The sequence below is a fragment of the Bufo bufo genome, chromosome 1 (assembly GCF_905171765.1).
Source record: "Bufo bufo chromosome 1, aBufBuf1.1, whole genome shotgun sequence".
In the NCBI taxonomy this organism is placed as follows: Eukaryota; Metazoa; Chordata; class Amphibia; order Anura; family Bufonidae; genus Bufo; species Bufo bufo.
The window spans coordinates 767,911,110-767,934,791 of record NC_053389.1 but is presented as its reverse complement, the minus strand read 5'-3'; the positions used below and the strand labels follow the sequence as shown (position 1 = coordinate 767,934,791).

Sequence of the window (23,682 nt, the reverse complement as noted above, 5' to 3'; positions counted from 1 at the left end):
TAAAAGAACTGAACATTAACATGACATTCTTCAAATACCGTCATTATCCCTTATTATAAATACCATGCTTGTATTATTATTATTTTTTTTATTTTTATTTTTATTTTTTATTTTTTTTTAAAGCAGCAAATCCGGCCGGACATATCGCGCAAAGCAAGATGAACGCCAGCGACCAATACGCATAATCTCCGCTTCAGGCAAACCCGCTCTAGCAGCCTCGGTAGCCGCCCCAATGCGGAACGAATGGGTGCCAAATTCCTTCGGATCCACACCAACTTCCGAAAGACACCGTCTAAAAACAGCCGTAAACTGAAACTTAGTCACCGGAGTCCCATCCTCATGCGAAAAGAAATTAGCACCATTGCGTCTTCTGTTCATGAATTCCCCCACCAAACTCACCGGGCAGGCGGGACCCAGAACAGGAAGAAGCGGGATCCACGCCCCGCGACCATACGGATCCGTCTTAGACCGGCGGACCCTAATGCGAAGGGCGTCATTGGCTAAAACTACATCCTGCACCAACAAACCACCCGCCTTCTTAAGAGACGGAGCCAATAATTCCCCAACACGCAATGCACCAAAGAAAGCGACACTAAAACTGGCAGCAAAAAGAGATTCCTCATATGCCGATCTACAAACGCTAGCGCAACAAACAATCAACCTACACAGTAAAGAAAATGACAACGGGCGACGCGACTCACGCGCTACATACGCCTTCCGCCAGCCCCGCATGGCCTGGCGAATCACGAAGTGTTTTGTTACATCCGTCCAACCACACAATTTAAAAAAGAAAGCCACCCCTGACAGCCGCCGCAGTGCAACAAGGGAAGACACACCTGAAGAATGCAAACGAAGCAACCATTCCACCGTGACCTCCAGCCGGATATCTTCACGAGAGGACACGTCCCTAGAACCCACCATCGACAACCACTCAGCCCAGGCCTTACCATGAGATTGCCACGTAGTTGGCGCGACCGAGGAGCTAATAAGCGACATCAGCTGTCCACCAGACGCCACAGGAACGGAGGACACTCCTTGCCACATTCGTCCGCCTCCGGATGAAGTTCCCGGAAGACCTGCCAATGAAAACGAGAGAGAGCATCAGCGACTCTATTATCTACCCCTGGGACATGACGGGCCCGAAAGTAAATGTTATAATCCAGGCACCGCAAAACCAGGTGACGAACTAACGCCAACACCGGAAGAGAAGAGGAAGACAAACGATTGATCACCTGCACAACTCCCAGATTATCAGACCAAAAACACACGTGCTTATTAGCTAACCGCTCTCCCCAAATCTCTACTGCCACCACAATAGGGAACAATTCCAATAGCGTCAGATTTTTGCACAAACCAGACTCCCTCCACGACTCCGGCCAAGGAGCGGAACACCATTCACTACCCAATATGGTACCGAAACCGCAGGACCCGGCCGCATCCGACCACAATGACAACTCTGAACTAACGATTTCCTTGGAAATATAGCAAGTATGGCCGTTATAACCATCTAAAAAGGAACGCCACACGCGCAGATCCGCCTTAAGGGACTTAGTCAACCTGATATGATGACCCGGAGAGGACACCCCTTTTGTGGCCAACGACAACCGGCGGGAAAAAACACGCCCCATAGGCATGACCCGGCATGCAAAACACAACAAACCCAACAGAGACTGAAGCTGCTTCAGCGTCACCTTCCTAACTGACATAAAACCTTCAATTAACTCCAATACCCTTTCTAACTTATCTCCAGGCAACCGAAAAACCATAGCAACCGTATCAATTTCGATCCCCAAAAAGGACAAGCACGTGACCGGGCCCTCCGTCTTCTCAGCCGAAATAGGGACCCCAAACCGTCCCATCAAGGACAAAAACAATGACAACAAGTACCTGCAACCCCCACCGCTGCTGGGGGAAACAAACAGGAAATCATCTAGATAATGTATCACAGACGACATCCCGGATTCAAATCTCACCACCCACTCCAAGAAGGAACTAAACAACTCAAAATAATGACATGATATGGAGCACCCCATCGGCAAACAAGTGTCATAGTAAAATTGCCCCTCCCAACAACCTCCCAACAAGTGAAAACAATCAGGGTGAACAGGGAGGAGCCTAAATGCCGACTCAATATCAGATTTAGCTAAAAGGGCCCCTTTACCTGCATCTCTGACCAGAGAGACCGCCCTGTCAAATGAAACGTAAGAAACAGATGCCTCTTCCTGAAGAATCGCATCATTCACCGAGGAGCCCTTAGGATGAGACAAATGATGAATCAAACGAAACTTCCCAACCTCCTTTTTCGGAACCACACCCCACGGGGACACCCTTAGGTTAGGAAATGGGATATAAGAAAACGGGCCTTCAATCCTGCCCAACTCGACCTCCTTAGCTAACTTCTCCCTCAACACCTCAGGATGATCCCTGGCGGACCTCAAATTATCACTAAAAACAGGTGACCGGTTGAGAACAAACGGGATAAAGAAACCCAACAAAAAACCAGAACGAATCTGAGAAGCAGCCTGCCTATCGGGGTACCTGTCTAACCACGGGGACATCGCGTCCACGCTCACCGGGGTCCTTACCCTCACTCTGGGCTGGAAACTTACTAAGTCTGGCTGTCTGTCCCGAACACCTATTCCCGGCGTGGGAGCCTCCACACACAGAGCATTCATGCTTGAACCTGCATGAACCTGCGTACTTGCAATTCCCTTCATTGAACGACCAGCACACTCCTGGGCGTCTGACGGCCACCGATGCATGGGCCTGTGAAGTGCCCGCACCGGCGGCCGCGCTCTGAAAGGGGTGTTGTCTTTGAGACAACATGAGCCGCAGCCATACATCAGTCGCTTTTACTCCCCAACCCACATCAGGCTGAAGGGCAAGGCGCCTCCTAAACTCCTCGTCATACCGCCACCATGCGCTGCCCCCGTGGGACTTGTAAGCACTATAAACAGTATCCACATAAACGAACATCTCTGAACATCGTTCAGGGTGTCGCTGACCCATGATGCATCCCAAAACCGCAAACGCCTGAAGCCAATTCCCAATAGTTTTGGCCACTTTCGGTCTACGCTCATACGGCTTATCCAGGACCCTGCGCTCCCTATCCACTGTATGCTGATCGACAGAAATAAGGGACCATATGTCTACGTAATGATTAGCCCAAATCTTTTCCTTAACCGACTCCTCCACATGTGAACCCAAGGGGGTAACCCCGCAGAAAAAAGCCTCCTTATGTATTCCCGCAGCCACAGGGGAAGGAGTTGGGCCCGTTACTGGGGCTGGGGAATCCTGCAATTTTTCTAACAAAGCCCGCATCAGCGATTCCATACCTGCCACAGAACCACTTTCCCCCCATGCCCCAGCAAATTGAAACTCACCAACCGGAACACTAGGAACCACCGGAGAAGGCACCTCCACGGGAACCGCCTGACTCTGAACCATCGGATGAACCAGGCTTGGGGCCCTGGACGTACAGCTCGGCGCTGACCTCACTCTTCTGCTCCGTGAAACTCTACCAGACTCCTCAGATGCGCCCGATGACAACTCCGAAGATGAGGGGGAACGCCACCTGGAGGATCTGGAGCGTCTCCGACTCCCTCGTGCCCTAGAATGGCGACGGGACGGACGCCTGCGATAAGTACGCTCACCCCTGCCATCTTCTAATGAAGAGGAGGGAGAGACAGAGACCTCCCTGCGTCTCCTCTGCCTGGGGACCACATCAACAGGTAGAATCTGGGAGGGAGGGGGCGGGGGGGTGTTCATAATGCGAGGGGGTGCCAACAGGACGCTCTGCGACCCACTGCCTGGGTCCCCAGACAGAGGTGCCGCCGCCGGCACAGACATCCCCTGCCCTACAGAAACCGGAGGGGGCAATAATTGAGAGGAGGGGGGTGTAGGGGGTAATTCCTCCCCCATCGCGCTTTCCCGGGCTCCCATACTACTCCTTGTACTCAGCGCGCCGCCAGCCGTAAACCCACTTCCGGGAGACGGAGGAAGGGGAGGAGCCACAGCGCTGCGCCGAGCCCGCCCACCATCCCTCCGCCCGCCGGAGCGGCCCGACCTGCCACGGCGCCTGGAAGGAACAGGTAAGCGCTCCCCAGACCTAGGAGAGCCCTGGGGACCGCTGCAATGGGTTGCAATGGGAGCAGGGGGGCTATGGCCAAGCCGCGCCGGGGGGCGGGAACGCCGCGCGGACCGCCGATCCCCCGAACGACAGGCAGAGCCGGCGGCAGGAACCGCCGGCTCAGTGATAACAACAGGCAGAGGGGCCGGAGTAGAAGAAGGCAAAGGGGAGTGCAGGCTCCCAAGGAATGCCCGCAGCCACCCCTCTCCTTCCTCCTGAAAGCGCGCAAGGAGGGAATCCCTCAGGGCCATATCTCCTGCGGACATGACAGCGGCAAGGGGTACCTCAACCAGCACATCCACCGTCAAGAGGAAGTGAAACGCTCACTCCCAGGAATATATAGCCCCTCAGCACCGCCCCATTCCCACTGGATCATGGGAAGGCCTCTGCTCACAAACCCTTAAAGGGGCCATGACCCCATTATTTACTCGGGGCAAAGGGGGATCAGGAAGTACCCCCAGTCTCTTATCACCCTCCATAGGCTGTCGGGCGCTCCCCAAACTGATCAGTCCTTTTTCGGTATAGAGCCCCAAGGACGAAACTCGGTGCCGGAAAAGAAAAACGCAAGTGTGAAAGCGCCCTAACTAAATTTTCTGAAGGTTACAACGGTCACCAATCAGTAGGAAGTGTACGGGCCCTTGCTTTGAATGACTTCGGCACACCTGCGGCCACAGGACATCACTCGTCTCTCGCTCTGGTGGGATTTTGCTCCACTCTTCTTCCAGTCTCTTCAACGGTTCTGTGACTGTTGTGGGTTTCTTGACCATAACTTTGTCACCAAGGATTTTCCAGAGGTTTTCTATTGGGTTTAGATCAGGACTCTGGGCGGCCATTTCATTGTTTCAATGTTTTCAGTTTCAAGGAACTTCTTTACCCGTTTTGCTGTGTGACGGGGGGCATTGTCCTGCATGAGAATCACTGGCTGATTGAGTGATGATCGCAAGGAAGGAACCATGTGTGGTTGAAGAAGGTTCTGATACACACTTGCATTCACTCTGCCATGTAGCTGTATGAGAGGTCCAACTCCTGCTGCAGAAAACATTCCCCAAACCATGACACTTCCTCCTCCACCTCTCACTGACTTCTTTACACACTTTGGGTTCAGTCTTTCCTCAGTTTGTCAACGAACATAATGGTTCCCATCAGACCCAAATAAATTAAACTTGCTTTCATCACTAAAATGAACTCTGGAGCACTTCTCCTCTGTCCACACAACATGCTCCTCAGCAAAGGTGAGTCTATCTTCTGATTCTTTCTGCTAATGAGAGGTTTGGTCACTGCAGAGTGGGCTTTCAGTCCAAATGCTCCTAAACGTCGAGACCCTGTATGACGAGACAGACCCTTACCCTGTTCAGTGCTGAACTGGCGAGCAATTCCAACGATTACCCATGGAGATTCTCCGCATTATCCTGTCCTCTCTTTGAGGGCGACCAGCCTTCTTGGGGGACTTGAATGAGTTTGTGATGTTGTAAAGATACAATATTCTAGAAATCACAGACTTGGAACCACCAACTTCTCTTGCTATGGCTGATATGGTCACCCCTTTGGCCTTCATCTGGACAACCTGCTGCCGGAGGGTTTCAGTCACTTTGGAACAGCACACCATTTTGGCAAAGTCAGTGAAAACTAGAAAGTTAGTCTGCCAGGTAAATAGGGTTTGTCAGATCATTAGGGAAATTAGCACCAGTTGCCAGATTAACACCAATAACCTGCAGGTATCTGAAAGTGCTCTCTAATTTTGATCGGTGTTCTTTTTTAATTATCTCATTAAAATTTTTATTTTGTGCTTTAGAATAAATAAAATTTATGAAATAAGCTTAAAATACTGCAATTTTACTCATGTTAGGATATATTCACATAGGACTACACTGTGACCTTGACATTTCGGAAATTGCGTGTTGTTCCCTAATTTTGTATATTCTCCTTTGACCACCTGATTATAATGGTATTCTGCTTGACACTGTAACAAATCAAACTGTAATGTACTTTCTTTAACCATTTGAAATGAAAAACTCTATAAAAAAAACTATTGAACCAGAAAGACGAGCGGACCAGGAATACCAGGTTTGTGATAAAACGTATATGTGACATGCAGTGATCCTGTGTCCTAGTTACATGTCTCTTCAAGATTGACTTTATAAAGAGAGTCCGCTTTAATATTTCTGAATATATTGGGTTGTGTAAGATTATATACAAATTGTAAATTGCAAATATGAACCGTTTTCACTATGGCATTGTATTCACAGAAGCAGCCCCTGCTCCTTCCACTTTCCTCTGTTTCCTCATATTACATGATGGCAGAGTCCCTGTCACATGCAGGACTGCGCTCACTAACATAATCACATGAGGCGACTGGTCATCACCTCCCACACGATCAGCAGCAGTATTTCCTGAAATTCCCTGTGCTGCGGGGAACCCTGCATCCTTCCCCTATAGAAGTGGATGTGCAGCCCCTTTAAAGAAGACCCAACACCTCTTCTGACGGTCCTCCATGTCATAATAATTCCGGAGCATCTATTCTTATGATTTTATATTGTGCCATTCCTATGTTATTCCTACTAGCAGCTGGCAGTGAAGGTCCAAGTGGGTGTTACCAGTTGGGTGGGTCCATGCAATGTCTAACCTTGGCAGCATGGATTCAATCGTGTAAGACAGGGTGCAGGGACCCACCCAACTGGTAACACTCAGGTGGATCTTTATTGCGGACTGTTGACAATTTATCAGGAATAATAGAGGAATAGCACATCATCGAATTGTTATTACATGGTGAATGCGAGGAGTTACTACATGTCAGGAGACGGCACAGGGGCTCTTTAATGTCTCTATTCCCCTACCTATATGACATTCTTCACATCCAGGACATAGTCACATGGGTGTGTAAGAGTGTCGCTTTGTCGTGTTAATACTGTAACTGTACTGCGGTTATTTTGCTGCACTAGGTGTGATTGCTCTGCAGTGATACATCTGACTATACCCCGATCCAGTGTCATGGTTGGAGCAGTGAGAGGGCAGGAAAAAAAGGGAACCTGCCACCTCCAAAAACCGTCCCAAACCGCCAGCAGTACCTGAGAGTAGCCCGCAGTGTGTCTCTAATGATCATTTTCTTTCAGCAGTCAGGTGCGGCAAAAAGCTCTGAAAACGTTCTTTTATCCCCTGCCCGCGCTATTTTCTAGTCACACTTCAAGTCAAGGTAACCGCGCCTCCTTCCCTGCCCCTTCGCCCGTGACTGACGGTGCTTATGCACGAGAGTTCGGCTGGCTTTGCCGAACTCCCGGCTGTCAGTCACGGGTGAAGGGGCAGGAAGGAGGTGCGGTTACCTTGACTTGAAGCGTGACTAGAAAATAGCGCGGGCAGGGGATAAAAGAACGTTTTCAGAGATTTTGCCGCATCTGACTGCTGAAAGAAAATGATCATTATAAACACACTGCGGGCTACTCTCAGGTACTGCTGGCGGTTTGGGACGGTTTTTGGAGGTGACAGGTTCCTTTTAAACTAGCACTCTCACAAAAAAAATTATTCTCTAACTTGTTAGAAAGATACATGATATAATCTGTGGTGAAGGTAATTTTCTTACCAGTGACTGTATTTGTGAGTTATAACCTCCCTTCTGATCCTCAGCTGTGTCATGTGACCAGCACTCTCGTTTCCAACTGACACAGGACAGGAAGTCAGTTACTTCTCTATTCATTCCTGCGAGACTGACATTGAGGCTCCCATAGGAATACACAGAGAAACGGGCCTCCTGTCCACACATAAGAAGCTGCGTTATTTGGAGAGTCAGAGTGCTGGTCACATGACACAGCTGAGGATCAGAAGGGAGGTTATAACTCACAAATACAGTCACCGGTAAGAAAATTACCTTCTATATAGATTACATTGTGTACCTTTCTAACAGGTCAGAAAATAAAAAAAATTGTGGGGGAGTGCTACTTTAAGGAAATGGTCAATCTGGCTGCGCATCTGCTGTTTCCATACCAATGAATAGAGGTATGCACACTCCCGAGTTACCAGAAACAACATAGTGTGCTCTTCTATGCAGTTTGCATAGCTCCCATTAACTGCTGTGGAGCGCAGCAGGCTCAGATGTTTTCTTGACTCCGGCCACCCCCAGCTGGTGCTTACTCAGGTTAGGCTGCATTCACACGAACGTGGTGTTTTTTGGATCCGCAAATTGCGGATCCACAAAACACAGATACCGGCCCATGTACGTTCCGCAATTTGCGGACCACACATGCCGCCGCTATCATAGAAAATGCTTATTCTTGTCCGCAAATGTGGAGGGGGAATCCTGTAGAGCTTTGTAAGATTGTAAGCTGTTGTGCGGGCTAGCCCCTACCACACACCCATACAGTTATTCTTGTTTTTTGAAGGTAATAACAGGTAAGGTGTGGCGGTTTAGTCATGCCCGCCAGTAGGTAAATTACCACACTTTCCTCCTGCATCCATCGGAGTGTGCCGCGCTGTGCAGCACAAGGGTCTCAGCCTTTGGGCTGGGTGTATGTAAATTTATTGTATGTTTTCAGCATTTGTGGTTGTGTTAATTACCACGTTTAAGTAAAATTCTGTTTTGGCAAAAGTTGGTGGTGGAGTTGTTTTCCTTGTTTGTGACTGTATCCTGGGGAGCCCACCCTGGTACATGGCTTACAGCTTCAAGTGAGAGAGCCATTAATATTGCGCCTCTTCGGAGTAGGATATTTCCTCTGCAAAACATCTGGTGCTTGTGATGTTCCTTATTGAGGAAATCCCCACACTCCATATCACAAGTGGACTGGTTAACACCTCCCACATGATCAACAAGGGTATTTCCGGAAATTCTCTGTGCTGCTGAGAACCTTGATCCTTTAATATATAAGTCATCAACTTCCTATTCTCCCTATTTCTTCTTCTTATATTGCATTTCTTCTGTCCTGTCACATGCAGGACTAGCTGCCTTGTGTATCATGACCAAGCATCTTTACAGGAGGGTTCATGCTAGGATTGGGCACATTGAAGGGATCGTAGTTGCGGTTCAAAACCTGGACAGCCACAGGTTGGAGAATGTAAAGTAGACACTGAAACCGTACAATACGTATGCTACATTCGCATCTCCGTTTGGAGATCCGGCAGGCTGTTTTGGCACAGAGCAGCCTGCCGGATCTCGCTAGATCTGGTTTTGCTGGATCCTCTACTTCACCGCCAGATCCTCATTGATTGCAATGAGGTCAAGCGGTGGTCCAGTCGATTTCCACCACAAATGCCAGGTTTCAGCCATGCAACGTTTTTTTGTCCGGCCGACAGCCGGCATTTGCGCCAGCACAGGCAGCCGGATCTCCGAAATGGAGATGTGAAGCAGCCTTAGAAATTAAAACTTTGATGAATTATACCCTTTGAGGTATAAAGTAGAAACAGTGGATGATTATAACACACACAGAGACATATCAGAAGTTGTGGTGAGTGGGGGTCAAGCAATGAGACCCCATCTATGTCAATTATGAAGGGATTGCAGGGCTTTTCTTTGCAGGTAGATATATGGTATATTACCTATATTCAGCTCCTCAAAAGGAGCCAAGCAAAAGAGCCAAAGGGGCACAACGCTCCACCCGTTCATAATTGCTATAGATGGAGTCTCATCATTTGACCCCACACTGATCTGTCTCTATGTCTACTATAATCATATCTGGCTTATTTTCTTTCCCTCCGCATTGGCCAATTGATCTGTGTGCCTAATGTCTGCTTTTAAGACTCCATGGCCAACATAAAAGAGTTTTAGTCCCATGAGGTCAACCCCATGCCCCCCAAGGTGATCAGATGATTAAAACTGGCTGTTAAAGTAGCTGCCAGACACGCGTTTTCCTTGGAGCAACACTTTAAATAAATGGAGATGCCTGCAGCAGGCCCATTTTTTCTAGTACAGGGGTTGTTCTATCAGTTTTTAGGAGGGGATTGGTTTCGAAGGTGTAAAGATCATGCAAGAAAGTAAAATAATACAGATCATTTCCATGTTCACATCTAATTTGGGATGGGCTCCATATGGCATACGGTACTGTTATTTTGAACTGATATGAACTTTTAGAGCCTCCAAAATGAGCCGAGACGTTGCAGGTGGTGACTCAGTGATAACATCTGGACAGGGACAGACTGGGAACTTAAAATGGCCCTGGAAAAATACTAAAAGGGGCCCAGTTTTGTAGTTGGGTCCAAATTGATGGAAGGCAGGGTCAGCAATACCACCCCAAAAGAGCCAAATACCACAGTGCATCACTAAATACTGCCAGCGCACAAAATACATCCCCAAAAACTTCCACTGGCCGCCCATGAGGAGGGCCCAGGAGACCCTGTAAGGGCTATGGCCAATCCGCCCCCGCATCTGGACATGATGTGGTTCTTCTGAAATGGACTGGATACCAAGTAACTCTACGGTGTTCTAGGTTCGGTTAGAACTTTACAGGTGTTGAATGTTGTGGCTATTGCCTTGATCTATGACCTATGGATTCTTAGTCTTCCATGTGTTTCCTGGTTTTGACTCCTGGCCTGAACTTTAGGATCTTCACACCTGTTTGTTCTTGTGATACTGACCCAGTTAAGTAAAAACTTCTTTTGCAGAGGTCCATGGTGGAGAACGGGAGGATCCTGCAGACTCCACACCTCACTTGCAGACAGATTCTCCCAATAATTATAGGGAAGTCTAAGCAATGTGATTCTTTGAGATCAGCTTATTTTTTGGGAGACACAACAAGGTATTCTCCAAAGCAAAAAAAAAGAAAATCTTTTGTTGTAGGTTTTTATGTAGCAAACTTATTACTGAATCCATGAACTATAGAAAGGTCAAGTTTGTTGAGTAGATCTATAGTCAGGTTCAGTTCGATTTCAGCAAGGACCATGTACTGTATACGAACCATCCCATAATAGATTATACAGACATATAAAGTAGTAAGCCAAGGTAAAGAATGGTAATGCACAAAGTATGAAAATTCTGAAATGTGTTTTATCTTGAGGCATCTTGCTTTGATACAATCTTGAGGAATGCAGTTTAGAAAAGTTTTTTTATATACATATCAAATATCTGAGATACAACTATCCCAACGGAAAAAGAAAAAAGATCACCTAGAGGGAGTTAAGATAAAAAGCCTGTTTTACAATATAGCAGTGCTGGCGGGTGTTACATGTAGTGACCAAAGTTCCAAGGTTCTTACTTTACATACAGATGCTCCACAGACTTTTTTTTTGTCTGGCATCACTGTTGTTTTTGTCTGACAGCACAGTTTTTCTTCTCTCTACTGTTGAAGTGTTCACTACACTTGATAGAAGAAGGTGTGAACCATTTGTGCAATGAACAAACATTCAAAAAGGGCCAAATAATGGGACATCAAGAAGCTGAATGGTCCATCAGTCAAATCTCGTAAAGCGTTAGATTAGAGGCTTCTGTAGGGCATCGTTGGTGTTGACAGTGGTCAGAGGAGTGAACTTATAAGCATAGAGAGGGTTCTGGATGATCAATCACTGAAAGTCACGGCGGCAAAAATTGATTCTGCTATGACCTCACAGACTGTAAGAAACCATCTACTTGAAGCAGGACTGCATTCACGCACTCCACTAGATTGTTCGCCACTGACCTCTTCAGCAGCGCCTGCACTAGTGTCGCAAGAGATCCCATTGGAGGCAAAAAACAGTTTAGTGTTGAAGGCAGGTACTACTAATGATGGCAGCATCAGAGTTCACAGGAGGGCTGGAGAGTGCCTACTGTCATCATGCATAGTGTGGAGACACACAGGGCCAACACCAGGTGTCATGGTGTGGGTGTCATGGTCTTACCTTCTTGCTGTTCTCCTTCGTTTGACATGTGCTGGCGGCCATCTTGGTTTCTGGGTTTCTTGTAGCCTTCCACCCTGCGGCTCCTCCTTCCCACTGGGAGGAGCTGGATGCCTAGCTCATATATATAGGAGGTCTGTGGCTTCAGTTCCTTGCTTGGTCCTCCTGTGTTCACATGCTTCTAAGACTGCTGTTGCTTCTGGTTCCTGATCCTGGCTTCGTCTGACTACCTTGCTGGTTCCTGATCCTGGCTTCGTCTGACTACCCTGCTGGTTCCTGATCCTGGCTTCGTCTGACTACCCTTCTGGTATCTGATCTCTGGCCTCTCAAAGACTCTGCTTCGGTTTCACCATTCGTTTGGACTTTTGCTTTACAGCTTTATTTTCAATAAAGCCTTCTTATTTTCACTTATCTCTTGTTGTACGTCTGGTTCATGGTTCCGTGACAGTGGGGCACCATTAGCTACCATGGCTGTTCCAGTTTGGCATTTGTGGAGGGAACATTGACCAACCTTCTGTATGTCAAGGACATTGTGGAACCTGCCCTGCTCCCTTTTTTGACTCAGTAGACATGGTGTTCCACCAAGATAACACTCGCCATACAGTGTGCTCTTCAGGGTATCCAGAAGCTCCACTGGCCAGCTCGATTGCCAGATCTCCTTGGATGAGGCAATGGACAGCAGCAAACAACCACTTTGGATGAACTGCAGATCCAAGCTGAAAGAGCGCGGAATGACATATAACAGGAGGACATCCAGCATCTGTATGACCGCTACCATGCCAGAGTGGCAGCCTGTACCACAGCAAGGGGAGATGCCACCCAATATTAATGTGACCCTACCTCAACATTTACCCTGCTGCAGGGGCACCACCTTAGTTGTGTGATCACTGACCAAGCACCACCACCAGGTTATCCTTAGTCAATCTCAATTCAATAGCAATAAACTTTCCAGATCTTCTTTTCCGCTACTGTAATAAACCAATAATTAGGAATTCCATGTTATAAGAACCTAATCAAAGTAGCGTAAAATTTCCAAACACAGGTAGACTATCTTTGCTTTTTCCTATAGTGTGCAAGCACGACCACCACTGCTGGATTGCAAGGTGGTCGTTTCCATTGAAAAGAGCAGTCTATCACAATAACACTAGGTATTCGTAAGTGCCTTGTATTAACTTTCTCTACATGATAAATGCCATTTGTTGAAGTGAGACAACCCCTTTAAAGGGGTTGTCCCACGAAAAATATTCGACATTTTTCAAACCAGCACCTGGATCTGAATACTTTTGTAATTGCATGTAATTTAAAATTTGGCATAACCACTGAGTTATTCAACATAATGTATCTGTATAGCGCCACCTGCTGTTTGTTCTTTTCTTATTTCTTTGACCTGCTCACTGAGAAGGCCGCACATGCTCAGTTTCATCCTTCAACTGCCTCCTGAGCTGTGATAGGGAGAGCTGAGACACGCCCCCTGAGCTGTGATAGGGAGAGCTGAGACACGCCCCCTGAGCTGTGATAGGGAGAGCTGAGACACGCCCCCTGAGCTGTTATAGGGAGAGCTGAGACACGCCTCCTGAGCTGCAGCAGATAAGACACTCCCCTTGAGCTAAATCTAGCAGAGCAATGAATGGGGAGATCTCTGGATCCATGTGAGGTACAGGGCTGGTTCTAGCTTTGTTAGAAAGAGGTTGTCATGTAATCTATATGATGTCATTTTTTACATTAGTCATGGGATAACCCCTTTTATTCTTAAAATGGTGAAAAAATATTAGAAGAACCATGTCTATAGGAAAAACTGTTTTTTTCTTTGAAGAGTTGAAATGAGGAAGGAAGTAACAACTATGAGAGGAGGTAATCACTCTATTGAGAAGCCAAGAGCCCAGACTGAAGTCTGGAGAAACACTATATGCTAGCGATAATGGCGGCCAGAAGTGGGTGAAGGACCGGCGGCTATACACATGGAATACAAACATGTGGCTTTTAAGAAGCCAATACTGCTACTTACTGTGATTTTACTTGCTGCGTTTAAGGCATCAACCCATCCCTGAAGATCCTTTTGGTCACTGGCTTGAAGAAAATATCTTTGTGATAAAGCATTGATAACTGGTGGAAATAAAGAAAGATCCATGAAAAAAATTGTGCAAGAATAATTATGATAGATAGATAGGTGATACATAGACAGATAGACATGAGATAGATAGATAGATAGATAGATAGATAGATAGATAGATAGATAATAGGAGATAATAGATAGATAGATAGATAATAGATAGATAGATAATAGGAGATAATAGATAGATAATAGATAGATAGATAGATAGATAGATAATAGATAGATAGATAGATAGATAGATAATAGATAGATAGATATAGAAATAGATAGATAGATAATAGATAGAAGATAGATATATATATGAAATAGATAGATAAGCGGAAAAAAATAATGCTTGAGAAAGGTTCCAGCAAGTGGACCGAAACGTCGCTGCCTGGTGAATAAAAGGAAACTATTCTGATTTTACGACCTGGATGTGCCGTGGAATTTTTTTCCTTTATTGATTATTTGGAGGTGGATCGCCCCCACAGCTGCTGGCACTCCATATCTACACATTGAAACTGCTGTGCTGCCCAGTGCTAGTGTTTGTCTAGATAGATAGATAGATAGATAGATAGATAGATAGATAGATAGATAGATAGATAGATAGATAGATAGATAGATATGAGAGAGACAGACAGACAATAGATATGAGATAGGTAGATAGATAGATAGATAGATAGATAGATAGATAGATGATAGATAGATAGATAGATAGATAGATAGATAGATAGATAGATGATAGATAGATAGATAGATAGATAGATAGATAGATAGATAGATAGAAGAGAGAGAGACAGACGATAGATATTAGATAGATAGATGATACATAGATAGATAGCTAGATAGCTAGATAGATAGATAGATAGATAGATAGATAGATAATAGATAGATAGATAGATCCACAATTCCGATGTAAAATTCAGTCTCATAGTAAGCCAACCAATCGCCGGTACAGAGTCAGAGTAGAATGTCTATTCCTGCTCCACATGTACCATCCAGACTGAGCCCCTGTGATAAATCTGCTGCAGGCCAAGACCATTACTCTAAGGTTACGCCATCTACAGGATTAGTGATTCTGCCACACTGTGTACCACGCCTGGTATCTCAGGAGTAGACAAGTACAATGTATATAGGATGATGATGATGATGAGGACATCTGGATGGCGGTACTTCTGTTCACCCTTGTTTTTACTGTATGTTTAACATATACATTAAAACTAACATAAAAAAAAACGTGCCCAAAACATATGCAATTTTGGGTTATCTTTCCTTTTTTTTAACTTATAATGCTTGACGTTTCAATACGTTTGAGTCCCCTTTTTAAAAAAATTAAAAGGTTAACTTTTTTTGTGAAACCTTTCTTTTTTTAAATAAAGATTTGAAGGCGTCATCTAAAAAAAACCGGATATGTTTATTGGATGGAAATGTAACGCCTTGCGTTTCCATCCACCTCTCATTGACTGCGATGTAAAAAATAAATATTTCTCCACTTTTTTTTTTTTTGCAGGGTATGCTACACCATTCTGTCAAATAAGACGTCCAGAAACATAACCTTTCACTATGTTTTTACTGTTCAAAAATGTATACGCTTGATGTACCGCAAAAACGATATGTGAACAGCGCCTTAGAGAAGCAAAGTAACAGGAAGCGATGGGTTAATAATATATAGAAATGGAAGATTTCCTCACCAAAGCAATTTGTCAGCTTTGATTTCTGTTTCGCAGCAGCAATGCTGACCTGTCATAAAGAGAAAACCAGAACAGGGTTACTTATGTATTAAATATGGATAATGTAATAAGGAAAATCGGATATGATTTGGTGAGAGATACATTTAAAGGGGCATGGTAATCCCTCTGCTTCCCAACACACCGCCATAGTGTGACAACATGGCTGCGTCCCCATGACAACATGATATCCGTGAAAACATACACGTTCTCTACCAGGGGCCACACACATCTCAAAGCCCATGCACTGCAACATACACAGTTCCTATGGTTCTACAGGGTGTCCACAAAAAAGTAGGCCGCATCCAATATCTCCAAATCATACTTCCTAATAGTAAATCAGTCTTAGTTGCCCATAGCAACCAATCAGAGCTCAGCTTTCAGTTCCTATAGGTCTTTGATTTGGAGATATTGGAGGCGGGATACTTTTCCGTGGGCCACCCTGTATATTACATGTACCGACACATGGTGTCTCCGTTATAATAAGTCCTGGCATAGGGTGACCATATATGTCCGTCTTTAAGGTAGGGGGTTGCCACTGGGCAACCACTTTAATCTGCTACAGTACAAGAGCTGAAGGACCTGTGATCACATCGTCATGTGATCTGTGCAGGAGGGGCCGGAGCTCAGCGGTGGAGAGGAGAAGTGTTAAGGACCTGTGATGATGTCACTGTCATGTGATCAGTGCAGGAGGGGCCGGAGCTCAGCGGTGGAGAGGAGAAGTGTTAAGGACCTGTGATGATGTCACTGTCATGTGATTAGTGCAGGAGGGGCCGGAGCTCAGCAGTGGAGAGGAGAAGTGTTAAAGATGACGTTTCATTGGTTTGTAGTAAGTGAGATAAATATCTGTACCTGCGGGGTACCCCCTGCTGATGCTGCCACCCTGCCTGCTTGTTTTTAAATAGCGCTCTTGCGCCCCGTTATGGCCCCACAGAAATTTTGCGCTCAGTATGCTAATACTGAGCATTGGTGCAATGGGGAGGAGAGGCGGTCTTTCTCTGTGGGCGTCTCCTTCTCCCCTGGCTGTAGCGCTGTCCAATTGCAGCACAGAGCGTCACAGCCAGGGAGGTCATTCATGTGACCGGAGAAGTGGGCGAGTCTTACTTCCTGCAGGAAGGGTGGGGCAGAAGTTTCCAGTTAGAGTCAGTCTAGCTTATCCCCTGCTAGGGGACAGGTGTGCAGGGGACACGTCTCTGCTGGATGTGCCCAAGCGAGCCAGAGCACCCTGAGCTCTGCTAGCCATGGAGGCCATAGCAGGGGATAGCATAGTTCCCTGGCCTAATGTAAAGACAAACTACAGAAGAGAAGTGCAGCATACAGAAGAAGCAAAGTTATACAGCCAGCCTGTCAGTACAGTAGAGCCAGAGAGAAACAGATGTAGTAGTGTCGAGTTTACCTGCCAGTTTTAATGCTAAAGCCTGCTGGGACCAAGACAAAGCTTGAAGATTGTTTCTGATGAACGTTTATTCAAGTAAAGCTGCTGTTCTGGACTCAATCTTTCTTTCAAATCCCTCAATTATTTCCCCTATTTATTGCTTCGGAGCCAAAGTCTGGGGTCCAGTCGTATCCAGGTAGGAGCACCGTGACACACATAAAGAGACATTTTAGGCCGCACTATACCACTCGGCATTCCTATACCTGGGTGGCATTACATAGAGGGCCCTAGGGGGAGGCGCCCGTTGCAATATCACATAATAACAGCCTGGACATGCTGGGAGTTATAGTCCTTTTCTCTTATACCCCTTCCCTGTAATGTGCTCTGTTATCACATTAAATCGGACATGCTTGGAGTTGTAGTCCTGTCATACCTCCTTCCTTTAATGTGCTCTGATATCCCATAATAATAACCTGGACATGCTGGGAGTTGTAGTCCTCTCCTCATACCTCCTTCCTGTAATGTCTTCAATCACATTATATCAGCTTGGTATGCTGGGAGTTGTAGTCTTCTCATCCTATAACTCCACCCTTAAATGTCTTCTGATATCCCATAATAACAAGTTGGACATGCTGGGAGTTATAGTTATCGCCATCTTATACCTCCTCCCTGTAACGCCCTCTGACATGTATGTAGATTACGGTTTTCATTCAGTGTGTTGTATCTTCACCCACTGTCCGGCGTCTGGAGTCCTCCTTTTGGGGGTTATGAAAGTGGTCACCCTAATTGAGCCTCTTGTGAATGTAAACACAAGTGCTCCTATTTTCTGACAGCAAGCAAAGATTTGGTAAATGAAGGGGAAAGTTACGGGACTGTCTGAACAAAAAGAAAGGCCATCTTTGTCATCCATAGCAACCAATCACAGCGCAGGTTTCATTCTGTATTCTGCTTTTGATAGATGAAAGCTGCGCCGTGATTGGTTGCTGTGGATGACAAAGACGGCCTTTGTTTTAGACAGCCTTCTAAGTCTTTCCCAGTACTGAGATTCCACAATTGTATAAACCCCTTATATATCATTGACCCCCCCGAGTCCCTGCATATTAGAAACGCTGTATGAAGGCCGGGATTACAGTGAAAACTCTGGGACTCTCTAAAATACACGGACTGAGTACGCAATGAGTCCCCTTTAAGGAAGCCGTTGGCTGTTAGCTCCAGCAGGGGACCCCCTTCGTGATCAGGGTGACACGCCCGTCGTCATGGTGAGGCAGCCCCTTTAATACAGATATGGGCGCCCTACGATGTATAACTGACTGCAGTATAATATAATTCTCTCAGTCCCAAGGTGATACAAGTACAGGCATGCCCCAGCCCCATTGCCCAATGCAGACGTGCTTGCTCATAAACTCTCACTTCCTCATGTCCGCTTCCCCTTTTTCTTCCAAATGCAGATGATTTTGCTGATGAGGAAGGCTCAGACACGCTGTATGTCCAGCACATGGATGTGACTCGCTGCTGTTTCACCCTCAAGCTATTTTTTGGTCAGCTCTGAAGGACTTAATGAAACCTGTAATACGCAGCCGTGGGGGGAGGGGGGGGGGGGGCAGTGATCAGAACTGATGGTTTATAGAAAGTGGGACCCAGGGCATTGAGCAAAGAAAACCCTCACTCTAGCCATTTTAGACATTTATTTCAATATATAAAAATAGCTATACGTATGCACTTTTTAAGCAAAATCTTATAACTAAAACTGCCATACGATACCAAATATTACTTCCATACAATGTCTGCACAATACCACCATGCAGTGCCCAAATGATACTGCCATGGAATATCGCCATGCAATAGCACCATATAGTATCTAAATAATATAGTGCATACATCACACAAATAGTACTGTCATATGCATACTTACCAACGTTTTGGTTAGTAAAATCGGGGTATCCGAAACCCCACTCCCAGGAACCCCCTGACTTTGCCCGACAACGCCCACATATTGTTAATCACGCCCATTTTCGGCCTGGTACAGCGCAAATTTGCTGGGGCTGTTTCTGCAAATTTGGGACAGTTGGCAACTATGCATATAGAGCATATATCACACAATCCTGCTGTTTACTACCGAAATAATACCAAAATACAATGCCTAAATAATATCTCAGTACAGTATACAAATACTACTACCATATAGTGCCCATCGTGTACCACCATATATTTCCCACTGAATATTGCCAATCTATTACTGGCATCTAATGCCTAAATAGCGGTGTACCTCCGATTATTAATAACTTTCCACAGATTAGTAGTACAACGGAAGGTAAGACATTTTGTTCTATATCTTATTAGAGAAAAATGCCTCTTTCTCCATTTATCAGGCTCCTTTCCTCCCATTTCCTCAGCCTCTGAACTGTTCAGCCACTCCTCATCAATCTCCAGAGAGGATACCACTTATATGGAGTGGTTAGGGTGCTCAAGAGGCAGCTGCAGAGAGAGAGAGAGAGAGAGAAAGAGGCAGATAGACACACTGTTGAAGCTTGTAGTGAGCTTTCTATCTCACCTCAGTGCTGGATTCACAGCTACACTGCTCAGTACTCTTGTATAATGTCTTCCATGGTGTGCTACAGACAGTTAGAGAAGCATATCTCCTCTTCTCTATGTGTGCTGTTTATGGAGACACCATAGCGGCTAGTCTCCTCCCCATTCCATCTCCAAAGACCTCTATGATAAACAGTAACCTGATCTCTCAGTGACGTTCAAAAGCTTTCTTTCCTTTGGAGACAGAGTGACTGAGCAGATAAGGAGGCGGCGCAGGGGGGAGAAGCCTGATAAGTGGAGAAAGAGACATTTTCTTTAATAAGATCTATTGCAAAGTTTATGTTTGCTTGCACATTTATAGAAAACTGCTTATGATAATACATTATGAACGGGGGGGGGGGGGGGGGGGGGATTTATCATAAGGAGAATATTTGAAGTCTGTTTTGCTTCAGTCTGCTTTGGAGTACTTCATGACACATTTATCAAATTCTCATGTTAATTGATACATTTGTCTTATCCTAACACTTTTATCTACAGAAGCTACTCCAGTTTTCCCACTCCACCCTTCTCCTGGAGTGAGATTGCGACTTTTTTGAGACATTTTAAAAAAATTCTGTAACATAGCTTTTTCAACCACATTACAAAACTGGAATGAGTGGTGTAAAAATGCAAAAGGTCCCACAATTTTTTGCGCAAGCCGGTGCAAAAAAGTCACAAAAACTCTATTTTTGCGGCTTTATGACGCCAGAATTTTGGAGTAAAAGTATGCTAAATCAGGGCCTGTATGTTCTCTGCCAGTTGAGAAAATTCTGCAGGTTTACTTGCAGTCCTATGCAAAACCACAGAGAACACATTGCGATACCACCAAATGACTAACTCAGGTCCGCCACATCTGTTTTATATGTGGAAATAGCTGAAAGATGACTTTAGAACGGAACCCTCTGATTAAGAAAGCCGTTTTTCATGTCACACGCTCAGAGGTTCATTGAAACCACATCACACGTTTTTGCTCACTACATCAGTTCTGTCAGCTTTCCCATTAAATAGGAAACAAGTGGTTTTGGTGATGATCTGGAGGTACTGGGGTTGTATTTCTAAGGTGCTCTCCTCGACTGAGGGTTTATTAATTAGTATATATATTTAAGATGTAGGCCATACAATGCTCAGGTATTATAGTGGTAGAGGGACAAAATAATGTAATGTCACATAACTGTGTAACACCATAAAGTGGTGTTACCACTTCTACACCCTGCTACTGTCTTTATTGGTCTAACCTCATGTCATCTTATGCATTTATTCCAGGTCCTCCACACTGTGCATTTCTAATGTTATGTAACTGTTCATGTAATGTGCCTGGTTCACCAGCAGGTGGCAGCAAACACGGCAGCGCTGTACTAAGAGAGAATGGAACCTTCCATTCAATTCTAACCCCCCTCTGGAGAGAAGTGGGCGAGTCCTACTTCCTGCAGGAAGGGTGGGGACCAGTTAGAACTGGTTCTGGTGCTAGTGGTAGTGTGTTTGCTGGTAGGGACTCCATGTTGGAGCTCACCGGATTCTACCACATCCCTTGGCTGAACATAAGCCCGACCAAAGAGTGAAGCACAGCATCACGAAGAAAGCACAGACACTAATTAAGCTTGTCAGGACAGCAGAGTCGGATATTGCAGAGTTGAGTTTGCCTGCCATTTTAATGCTAAAGCCTGCTGGAACCAAGATAAAGCCTGAAATCTGTTTTGCAAAAATGTTTACTCAAGTAAAGCTGCCATTGAACTTCATCTCAAGGTCTGGACTCAAGTTCTTCCTTAATCCCTCAATTATTCCCTTTATTTATTGCTTCGGAGCCATAGCCTGGGGTCCAGCGGTATCCAGGTAGGAGACATTTTAGGCCGCAACATACCACTCGGCATTTCCTACACCTGGGACGAGTTATATAGAGGGCCCTAGGGGGAGGCGACCGTTGCAACTGTCATACAATGCAGCAATAATACAGCCATATGGTATAGAAAATACCCCAATAAAGAGCCTAAGTACAACTAATACAGTATAAAGTGCTCTAAAAGGTAGATAAACAGTCTCAAAATAATATTTCTATTCGGGGACAAAAAATATAGCTATAAAGTGGCCACATAATTCTGCCATAGAGTCCCCTAAGTAAGACTACTACACAGTGCCTACATGATAATACCGCTATACAGTGCCCAAATAACACTACCATCAACAGCTCAAGCAACATAGGTAACTCAGCCCTTTCGTACCCCAGCTCTGCCAGTACTGATGCAGTTATGGGGTAGGTATCTTGGGGCATTCGCCTCTTTCAGCCCTTTTATTGCACCAGAAATGCAGCAGCCACTCTTACGCACAGATCACCTCTTTCAACCTCTAACCCGAAGTGGGTGGAAAAATGCAAACTGAAATGTAGGCGTTTTGGGTGAATAATCTACGGAAACCCTTGGGACTGAAATCCTATCCAGACCCGCATGTAAATAACATCTGACAGACACATGTGTCAACTGGCTCCATAAGAGCTAGCCTTAAATGACCTGATGCCTTCACTGGGCTGTATACGTGTAGCAGTGCGTGATATCATAAGGTGAGTTTTATTTTGGTCTGGGTTAAAATACACAGGGAAGGGCCTGATCTATCATGGCCTGAAAACCAGTGTCAAAAAGCTGCAAATATTTGTGCAAATATCATTAGTGCAAACATTTTGTAACTTTTGGGTTTTTATTGTGCTCGCAGGAAGTAATTAAAAAAGGGAAGGGCATGACCACCTCAACCCAACAGATTTATAATATATGGCAGAAACTGGCAATAAAATGCAGTGTAAATCTTCATCAGCTCATTTTATGGCAAATGGACAAACAAATGTCGTAAAGGGGTACAATACTGGGGGGTCCAACTCCTGCCACCCCTGCCGATCAGCTGTATGGAGAGGCCGTGGAGCTTCCTAGGCCATTGATGCCACGCTCAATGGTCACATGGTCTGTGTACAGCTCAGTCTCATTCAAGCGAATGGGCCTGGACTGCAATACCAAGTCCCACCACTACACTGTGCTTGGTATTCTGTGAGGAGGCCTCTACAAACAGCTGATCGGTGACGGGAGTCTGACCCCCACTGATCAGATATTGATGACCTCTCCTGAACTCCAGGAAAATCCCTTTAAAGACCAGAGCCTCTTAAAAAAAAGAAAGAAATTGCACCATTTTGGACAAGAACAGCAAATGAAACCCCCCACAATGTGTCGTTTCCTGACAATTATGAACCATCAGATTGACTTTAAAGGGTTTGTCTCACTTTAGCAACTGGCGTTTATCTTATCGTGCCTCCTTTGCTGGCTGAATTAATTTTTCCATCACATTATACACAGCTCGTTTCCATGGTTATGACCACCCTGCAATCCAGCAGCAGTGGTCGTGCTTGCACGCTATAGGAAAAAGCATTGGCTTCTCTGGAGGCTGGGACCATGGAAGCGCACATAGACTGGTGCTTTTTCTACATGATAAATGCCATTTGCTGACGCGACACAACCCCTTAAAGGCTGCATTTTGCAGCGTCTGTCAGAGCTCCAAAAAATATGGGTGTACCTTCTTTTACTGGATACACTATTCCATACAGCAGAAGAAAGGTAGCATTAACCAGCCCAGCCGAGGCCAAAAATACACCCTACTTGCCTTCTTCAGGTATATGCGGGTTTATGGATACACCTTAGGCTACTGTCAAACTTGTGCTAGCAGGGTCCGTCCGGCAGGCTATTCCGGCGGGGGGAACAGCCTGCCGGCTCCATACTAACACTAGTCCATTTGTGCCGCCAGAAGTCCACTCTGGACCCATTCATTATAATGGGGAAGGGCCGGAAGTCTGGCCGCAGCACGGCAAACGTGCCAAGAGGTGGCTGGACAAAAACTGCAGCATGCCAATTATAGTGAATGGGGCCGAAACTGACTTCTGGCGGCACACATGCGCTAGCGTTAGCACAGATCCAGCAGGCTGTTCCCCTGCCGGAACAGCCTGCCAGACCCTGCTAGTGCAAGTGTGAAAGTA

At 45.7% G+C, this 23,682-nt stretch overlaps 1 protein-coding gene across 1 annotated transcript in view; it reads right to left on the bottom strand.

Moving 5' to 3' along the window:
- The window catches only part of PLEKHA2 (pleckstrin homology domain containing A2), a 100,890-nt gene that overhangs the window by 63,324 nt on the left and 13,884 nt on the right, over positions 1 to 23,682 (bottom strand). Inside the window, 2 exon segments of the mRNA XM_040414749.1 lie at positions 13,923 to 14,020; positions 15,701 to 15,749. Coding sequence (XP_040270683.1) covers positions 13,923 to 14,020; positions 15,701 to 15,749 — 147 coding nt within the window.